Source organism: Chiloscyllium plagiosum, unplaced genomic scaffold (genome assembly GCF_037043375.1).
Source record: "Chiloscyllium plagiosum isolate Xiang-an unplaced genomic scaffold, Cpla_swu_hap1 HiC_scaffold_24, whole genome shotgun sequence".
Lineage (NCBI taxonomy): Eukaryota > Metazoa > Chordata > Chondrichthyes > Orectolobiformes > Hemiscylliidae > Chiloscyllium > Chiloscyllium plagiosum.
Window position 1 is genome coordinate 62,442,641 of NW_028270162.1, and position 10,143 is coordinate 62,452,783.

Genomic DNA, 10,143 nt, shown 5'->3' on the forward strand with positions numbered 1-10,143 from the left:
GTTTAGCCACATTTGGAATACTGCGTATAGTTCTGGTCACCACATTACCGAAAGGAAGTCGATGCTTTGGAGAGGGTGCAGAGGATGTTTCCTGGTATGGAGGGCAATAGCTATGAAGAGAGGTTGAGTAGATTAGGATTATTTTCATTAGAAAGATGGAGATTAAGGGGGGACCTGATTGAGGTCTACAAAATCATGAGAGGTATAAACAGGGTGGATAGCAAGAAGCTTTTTTCCAGAGTGGGGGGACTCATTTACTAGGGATCACAAGTTCAAAGTGAGAGGGGAAAGGTTTAAGGAAGATATGTATGGAAACATCTTTACATAGAGGGTTGTGGGTGCCTGGAACGTATTGCCAGCAGAGGTGGTAGAGATGGGCACAATAATGTCATTTAAGATATATCTAGACAGTTACATGAATGGGCAGGGAGGAGAGGGATACAGATCCTTAGAAATACACAACAGGTTGAGATAGAGGATCTGGATCGGCGTGGGCTTGGAGGGCTGTAATTTGTTTTGTTCTTTGTAATCCCATCTGTCTGCACTTTGTCCATATGTCTGCATTCCCTGCCTGTTTATGTCTGTCTGAATGCCTCTTGAACATTGCTATCGTATCTGCTTCAACCACTTCCCCTGGCAATGCATTCCAGGCACCTAGCTGTATGGAAAGAAATCTTTCCCTGTACATCTCCTTTAAATTTTTCCCCTTTCACTTTAAACCTATACCTCCTAGAACTTTACATTTCTACCTTGGGAAAAAGACTCCAATTATTCACCCTATCCACACTTATAATTTTGTAATCTTCTCTCAGATCGCTCCTCAGCTTCCAATGCTCTAGCAAAAATAATCCAAGTGTGTCCAACCTCATAGCTAATACGCTCCAAACCAATTAACATCCTGAAATACCCCTTTGGCACCGTTTCCAAGGCCTCAGCATCTTTCCATAATGTGGCAACCAGAACTGCACACATTACTCCAAGTGAGGCCTAAGTAAAGTATTATATAACTGAAAAATGATAGGACAACGTTTATACTCAATGCTTCGAGTGATGAGGCAAACATAACTCATTTAGTTGTGTTGCAAAGGTCAGGGAGTTATGGACTTGCACCCCAAGATCCCTTGTATTTCAATTGTTCTCAGGGTCCTGCCATTTCATATAATCATAGTAATCCCATAACGTGGAAGCAAATCCCATAATTTCGGCCCATTGAGTCACACTGACCTTCCAAAGACCAACCAACCCATACCCATGCCCCTACTCTACCCCTGTGATCCTGCATTTCTCATGGCTAATCCACCTAGCCTATATATCCCTGCACACAATGGGGCAATTTAACATTACCAATCTACCTAACCTGCACATCTTTGGACTGTGGGAGGAAACCAGAGTACCTGGAGGAAACCCATACAGAGATAGAGTCATAGAGATGTACAACACAGAAACAGACCCTTCGATCTAACTTATCCACGTCAACCAGATTTCCTGAATTCTGATGAAGGGCTCTGCCCAAAATGTCAATTTTTTCTGCTCTTCGGATGCTGCCTGAGCTGCTGTGCTTTTCCAGCAACATACTCCCATATCCCTCTAAATCCGTCCTATTCATATACCCATCCAGATGCCTTTTAAATGTTGTAATTGTACCAGCCTCCACCACTTCCTTTGGCAGCTCATTCCAGACACGCACCACCCTCTGCGTTTAAAATTTTCCCCTCTCATCCTAAAACAATGCCCTTTAGTTCTGGACAGTCCCACCCAGGGAAAAGACTTTGTCTATTTACCCTATCCATACCCCTCATGATTTTATAAACCTCTATAAGGTCACCCCTCAGCCTCCTACACTCCAGGGAAAAAAAGCCCCAGCCTATTCAACCTCTCCCTATAGCTCAAATCCTCCAACCGTGGCAACATCCTTGTAAATCTTTTCTGAACCCTTTCAAGTTTCACAACATCTTTCAGACAGGAAGGAGACTAGAATTGGACGCAATATTCCAAAAGTGGCCTAACCAATGTCCTGTACAGCTGCAACATAATCTCCCAACTCCTGTACTCAATACTCTGACCAATAAAGGAAAGCATACCAAATGCCTTCTTCACTATCCTAACTACCTGTGATTCTACTTTCAAGGAACTATCAATGTGCACTCCAAGGTTTCTTTGTTCAGCAACACTCCCCAGGACCTTACCATTAAGTGTATAAGTCCAGCCCTGATTTGCCTTTCCAAAATGCAGCCCATCTGCCACTCCTCGGCCCATTGCAAATCTGATCAAGATCTCATTGTAATAGGAGGTAACCTTCTTCACTGTCCACTACACCTCCAATTTTGGTGTCATCTGCAAACTTACTAACTGTACCTCTTATGTTCACATCCAAATCATTTATGTAAATGTCAAAAAGTAGAGGACCCACCACTGATCCTTGTGGCACTCCACTGGTCACAGGCCTCCAGTCTGAAAATCAACCCTCCACCACCATCCTCTGTCTTCTACCTTTGAGCCAGTTTTGTATCCAAATGGCTAGTTCTCCCTGTATTCCATGAGATCTAACCTTGTTAACCAGTCTATCAAGTGGAACCTTGTCAAACACCTTACTGAAGTCCATATAGATCACATCCACCACTCATCATCCTCTTCGTTACTTCTTCGAAAAACTCAATCAAGTTAGTGAGACATGATTCCCCATGCACAAAGCCATGCTAACTATCCCTAATCAGTCCTTACCACTCCAAATGCATGTAAATCCTGTCCATCAGGATTCTCTCCAACAACTTGCCCACTACCGACGTCAGGCTCACTGGTCTATAGTTCCCTGGCTTTTCCTTATCACCTTTCTTAAATAGTGGCACCACATTAGCCAACCTCCAGTCTTCCGACACCTCACCTGTGACTATCACTGAAACAAATATCTCAGTCAGGGGTCCAGCAATCACTTCCCTAGCTTCCCACAGAAGCTTCTACGGTACACGTGATCAGGTCCTGGGGATTCATCCACTTTTCTGCGTTTTAAGACATCCAGCACCACCACCTCTGCATTATGGACATTTTTCAAGATGTCACCACATGCTATAATCTTGAATGTCCTTCTCCACAGTAAATACTGATGCAAAATATGGGGAGAACATGAAACTCTACATCGACAGTCACACAGGGCTGGAATAGAACTCGGATCCATAATGCTGAAAGGCAGCAGTGCTAACTATTGAGCCAGCATTTGGACCAGCATGTGTACTCCAGTGTAAAATGGTTCTTTGGTTTAAAATTTCACAATGTTTCAAACTAGTTCATCTAGTTCTACTCAGCTTTCAAGTGATATGGCAGTACGGTGGCTCAGTAATCCACACTCTGCCTCACAGCACCAGGGTTCAATTTCAGTCCAGGGCTACTGTCTGTGTGCAGTTTGCACATTCTTCCTGTGTCTGCAAGGCTTTCCACAGAGGCTCTGGCTTCCTCCCACAATCCAAAGATGCACAGGTTAAGTGGATTAGCCATGTTAAATTACCTCATAATTTCCAGGGATGTGCAGGCTTGGTGGATTGACCATGGTAAAAGTGGGGTTGCAGGATGGGTGGTTGCATGGGATGCTTTTTGGAAGGTCGCTGTGGAGTCGATGGGCTGAATAGCCTCTTTCTTTCCATACTGTAGAGATTCTGTGATATCTAGGTGGATATTATGCAGAAATTCCATAAATTGCTTTAAACCGCAAGAAGTTCAGAGATTGCTGCTGAAGTTGCTGTAAATTTACAACAATTAGCCACATGACCTCTGGACTAGGGCAGGGGAAAAACCATCGGGTTTACCTGATTTGGCCCAATGGTTACATAGCCCATTGACAGAATGCTGAAGCTCAAACATGAATTTGGGTGATCTACAGAAGAACTGTCTGTTCTTAGATAATCAAATCCCAAGGACTGGTGTGAGGAGAAAACTGGGGAGGAAAATCACAAGTGCCGTTGACTGATATGATATGCTTTTCTTTCCTGTTGAAAACCATCCATTCATTCCAACCTTTTATGATGGTTCAGCGTGACATCCTATGAATGAACATTTCCTGATTCCACTTTAATATAGTTTGTCACCACACTACTCTTAGATCAGGATTTTTAAAATCTATTCCTCCCTAGCCATATCCAACTTCTGATGTTGACGTACAAATACACTCCTTTCAAGTATCTTATTACCAGAAACACCAATAGGCCATTCAACCTGGCAGGCATGTTTATTCTTTATTCTAATGATTAAATGATGAATATTAAGATATACAAAGAAAATAGGGGACATGATGCTCAACATAATCCTAGTTAAAAATCACCCAGCACCAGGTTATAGTCCAACAGGTTTATTTGGAAGCACTAGCTGAGGGAGCGCTGCACCTTCACCACCTGGTGAAGGAGCAGCGCTCTGAAAGCTAGTGCTTCCAAATAAACCTGTTGGACTATAACCTGGTGCTGGGTGATTTTTAACTAGGATTATGTCCAACACTGGCATTTCTAAAAGACAACATAATCCTGACCTCAATAAAGTTCAAACACATGGTTAGCCATCAGGAGTAGGCAATATGGCATTTTTTTTCTGTTTTAGTAAACCTGAATAGCTCTGTTATATTTGACATTCTAAGATTCCAGCTGTGGTAAAGTAAGTGATGTAATGTGTTTAAAAATTACACGTCTACAGGTTTAAATTATGTAATGAGTCTAATTCCCTACTTATCAAATGATTGAAACTCCTGGTCTTTCTGATGTACTTGAGGCGTTTTGGTCATTTACAATGTAGATACAATAAATTTACTATTTAGATCACTTCATATGAATTTCACTTTATTGTTTCCAGGTGCAAGTTCTGCTATATTTCCTGCAGCTGGAGACCATTCCAACACCAGACAGTAAACGCCAGAGCATCCTTTTCTCAACAGAGGTGTAGTACATAGTCATCCAAGTATGAACACAGCAGCAAGCAAACATTAACAGTACAATGTTCACCTTTGTCACTGTTTAATTAAACATGGGACATCATATTGTTAGTTACTGTCCCTGATTTAATCCACGGTTACAAACCAAGCTTCTTGTTTGTTTTAGAGAAGAATCGAATAGAAGCTGTCCTATTCATGTACACCAGAGGGCAGTGTATAACAGTGATAATTTAACACCTCTTATGTTACAACTTGATATCTTAATGATACTCAAGTATGAAGACGATGGATAATTCTGTATATTTTTCATTCCTTTAACACTTCCTCAGCAAATAGAAATACTGTTGGAGTTTGCTATTGTAATTAGCAATTGTAGATTGGAATGTAAATGGGAATTGAATATATACAAGACCCAAAGCAAATCCATGACCATGGAAAAGCTTCTGAGAAAAATATTTTGTGTCAGTTGTACCGTGCATTATTTTCTGACATTGTGGAATGCTTGGTTGAAATAATGATAGGGTTTCTGATTCCTTCTTTTAACAGGAATGTACTTGACAGCCATTTGTGCAACTCTGTGTGTTCTATAGGTTTCCTTATCTGCCGAAGGCTACGTACTGGTTTAAAACCCTGAGCAATACGTGGCTATGCATCTGTTTTTGAGATGAATGATTTTATTGTCATGTGTATTTTAAAGTGAGAAAGACAGTAAAATGCAGTGAAAAGCTTTTCCACTGTCACCATAGGACATGGTCAATAGAATGCAACTTCCAAGGGGATCACTTTCCAATAGTTTGGTTTTGCCACATTTATATATTCCAGCCCTTTTAGCACTGGAATTTAACATGCAGGCATGTTAAGTTTAAAGTTTATGTAATAAATTCCCTTTATAATTGTTTTTCTATTTTTCCCAGAAGCTGGTTATTTTGGGCTGGGATTATAACATTATCTTTCTCAAAGTTTCTGATGAATGAAGGTTACCGAGTTGGAACTGCTGGTTTTGAAACTTCATCATAAAATACCGACAGTGCAGTTATAGGCCCTTTGGCCGATCGAGTTTGCATCAACCCTCCAAACAGTATCCACCCTATCCCTGTAACCTCACATTTACCATAGTTAACTCAACTGGCCTGCACATTCCTGATGGTGTTTCCTTTAGTGTGTAAATGAACATAGGAATCTGATATACTGATGCTGAATGCTGGTTATTTTTCATTAGAAATAATGAGATTATAAAAAAAATTACAGAGTCTAAAGCAAATGTTTCCAATGAATTGGAAGAATAAAGCTCAGCATAGAAATCTGTCAAAACAAAAATCAGCAAGATAAGTCTTAACTCTTTCACTTAGTTACCTGATCATACAAGCATTTCAGATCTCAAATGTCATCTTCAATGAGTTTTTGGTGTGAAAGTCTATATAAAATCTACATAAGCTGGTAACTGCACACCTTTCTTGTGCCAGTTAAATGATTGAGGTGTTGTATTTACCAGTGTGCACTAATCCATTTTATCTGCACCTTAAACTGACCCATCAAAGGTCAGATTCTGATCAGTGAGGTGCTACTGCTGAAAATGGGATAATGAAGAGGATAAAGTCCCTTGTCTAGCTGTTAACCCAGAGTCTGATTGCCACTGCTGTACAGCTGTCTGACCATCACTGATGTATTGCTCCCCACAACTGCTGTCACTGGGCACGGCTCCCTGGGACTGGCTGTCTCTGGGTTACATTCACACAGGCACCACCAAATGTTAATATGTAAGTTTACATATTAAATATTGATAGGGACACAATGTTGAGGATCACAGCAGAGCCACACTTTTCAATATTACTTTTAGTGGGATTCATTACATATTTAGTGTTGGGACCACCCCCATGTAGGCCTGAAGCAGTGTGTTTGAATGTAGTGTCTAAGAATAGATTAGTAAAAGTTGGTCTGTTTGGCTCAATCTTTCAGCTAGCGATCCGATGTATACAGTTAGTACTGTAGTAAATTACATCTTGGTCTGGATTCATGCTGACAATCTGCTAAGTGAATTCATGAAACAGTGGATGCTAGTTACTGAGATTTATTAACTCTGAACTTCCCCAACACTGACTAGTTGCTCATTGCAGATGTTTTAAAGATTGATGTTTCACAGATTACTTTTTCAAAACTAGTTGTAGGATAAAATTTGTGGTTCTTGTAGGAGACTACAGTATGCAAATCTTTGTGATTTTACTTTACTTAATTCGATTCTTAAATTATATTTAACAAAAAATACTGAACACATCTGTTTAGTAGTAGTGTACCTCCTTCAAATTGCAAATGCATACAGATGTTTTACATATTTACCAACATCCAAGGAATGATTCACCATTCCTCATCTCTATTGTGTTCTCTGACTAGGGAGAGGGAAAATGTTTCCATTCACAAAAATCATTCCAGTCAACAAAACACACAATATAGTTGGGAAGGGTTCATTTCCCGTTGAATCAAATTGCTGATGAATTGTGGAAAATAAATTGACATTGGGTCAGAAGACATTCCAGTAATCAATGCACCAAGTACTGTAAATAACATTAAAGATCATTAAAAAGATCGCAAGTGCTAGAGATGGAACACAGAAAAGACGTTAATGTTTTGATTATAGTTGTGTTCCCTTATATCTTATGGTGAAATCCCTTGCTCAGCACCCATGTATTCTGAGGTCAGAAATGTGTGATATGGAATATTACATACTTAAACATGCTTCAGTTAATCTGGTCGTGTTAAGACAATAATATTTCTCTGTGCATAACATTTCAACATTTGTGTTTTATAAAAGCAGAACAAGTAGAATTTCATGACAGTTAAGTTCATGAGGGATCTCTGCCCTCTCAGGAGCCTGTGTTGCACACTTGTCTGGATAATGGTAATAAAATACAAATCCTCTCTGTTGATAATAAATATCTTCTGCAAAGCAACTTGCACCATTCTAACTCCATATGAAAGGGTACCTTCACGGCATGAACCTCCCCAAACATACTTTGGTATAAATTTTCCATATATATCACTTTTTATTAACTAGCACCTATGGGACCAAGTGCATGCTGGTTGATCAGGAGGTCCACATAATTAACGTAAAAATACGCACTACATTATAGAGACAATACGGGGGGAATACACATCACTGCAATACTTCATTTACAGCTTAAATCACTTAAATAAATAAACTTATCAACAAAGAGCCTTCTTACTTGCGCCCTTAACTGACTACTTTGACATGGTGGAGATCACAATAATACAGTAAACTCTTGATAGTTCAGGTATATAATTTTTGATGGTTTATCGAGAGTGCTGGTTCAAACAAAGTTTGCTGTATCAGTTCTGAGTTTAAGAAATGGAGAATGTGATCCTCTATCGTTCACATTAATTATTTCAGCAAGATGAGTGGAGATATTAATTAAAAGTATTCAAACACAGAGTTACAATGTACTGTTAGAAATGTTAAAAGACTGGTAGAAAGTCATTATCAATTCAGCACAATAGGGGAAAAAAAGTATTTCTTTTAATAGCTGGAACCTCAATTTTTCACATAACGCAGATGTCTTTGAAGTGACTGCAGGCTTATTAGCAAACTTCAGTCTCCAAGGTCAGTGCTTTCGTAATAACAATTACCTAGATTTCATATGTTATTTTTCAACTTATCATGATCTACTGTGAAGTCAATTGAGTAATAAACAGTGGGGATTTTGTCAGGTACTGTATGGAACAGTAACCAGTAACAATTTAGAGGAAATAATTGGATGGGAAAATATTGTATTATAATGCAGTAGTTAAACAGTGATAATTCCCTTCACCAAATGACTGTAAACCATTGTAACCCGCTTTTGATGTAATGTTGTAATTGTTAAGCCACCTGCACAGTCTAGGGACATGGGTTAGTTATTTATTGAAATAATCAGGATTAAATTATATAAATAGTACTTATTCAAATCTTGTGTAGAAGCCTTTTGTTCCTTGCATTTTTGGATCGTCAGTTGAATTGACATAACTATAAGTTTGTGAATGTGTTCCGCTCAAGCTGTCGCAACCTGCAGTAGCACTGCTTACTATGATTATTTACTCATTGATTCACGTATTTTCTTATTTTACAAAACTGTTCTGTGTAAGAAGTTCCATCCAGGCAGGAAAGAGGAAGCAGTGTATAGTTTCTGTATTGAATAACTTGATTTAGGTCTCTGTCACTTTCTAAGGCTAGTTAGATATGAAAGGGATTTGATTTTGAAGATAATTGAAGAAATCCTAAGGCATTTATAACCTTTGTTTGTACACAAAGTTAAATAAAATTCCTGTATCTATTTTTTTTTATGTTTTGTGATCATTTCAATTGAATCCATGAAAATATAATACCTGAGGCATGGTACATTGGCGAGACTAAGCAGATGCTACGAAAGCTGATGAATGGACACTGCACAACAATCAACAGACCGGGATGTTCCCTCCCAGTCAGGGATCAGGGATCTTCGGGCGACTGTCCTCCAAGGCAAACTTTGGGATAGGCAACAACGCAAACATCAGCAGAGGCTTATAGCCACATTCAATACCCATGAGGATGGCCTCAACCGGGATCTTGTGTTCATGTCGCACTATAGGTGACCCCACTATACTGTACCCTCTCTCACATACTCACACACGCATGCAGACCCTCTCTCATACACATACCCCCCCATTCACACACAAACCCTTTCACAGGCTTATACTCCATCACACCTACACACATTTTACCAAGCTTTCATTCTGTCTTTCTTTTGCGCACACATACAAGTCTATGGGGTGAATGTGTATTCGCAGATACATTCTACTTTACTCAAGAAATGCACAAACTGTAGGCAGTGAATACGTGTAATATTTTGTTAATTCCACTTTGGAAATAGAACCAGTCTGACTCAAGATTGGGATACAGACAGACTCTGACCTCACTGGGAGAAAATGAGGACTGCAGATGCTAGAAATCAGAGTTGAGAGTGATTAGATGATCTACAGTGTGGAAACAGGCCATTCAGCCCAACAAGTCCACACCGACCCTCCAAAGAGTAACCGGCTCAGACTCATTTCCCTCTGAATGATGCATCTAACACTATGGGCAATTTAGTATGGCCAATTCACCTGGCCAGCACATCTTTGGATTGTGGGAGTAAACCAATGCAGACACGGGGAGAATGTGCAAACTCCACACAATCACCCAAGGCTAGAATTGAACCCAGTTTGTGGTG

General features: G+C 39.7%; 1 protein-coding gene across 2 annotated transcripts in view; it reads left to right on the forward strand.

Moving 5' to 3' along the window:
* The window catches only part of LOC122562879 (breakpoint cluster region protein), a 487,786-nt gene extending 478,558 nt beyond the window's left edge, over positions 1 to 9,228 (forward strand). For both annotated transcript variants that reach the window (XM_043716188.2, XM_043716189.2), the window contains one exon: positions 4,828 to 9,228. In XM_043716188.2, the coding sequence (XP_043572123.2) occupies positions 4,828 to 4,917 (90 nt within the window). In that variant the 3' untranslated portion in view covers positions 4,918 to 9,228. The remainder of the gene's footprint in view (positions 1 to 4,827) is intronic.
* The last annotated feature ends 915 nt before the right edge of the window (positions 9,229 to 10,143 follow it).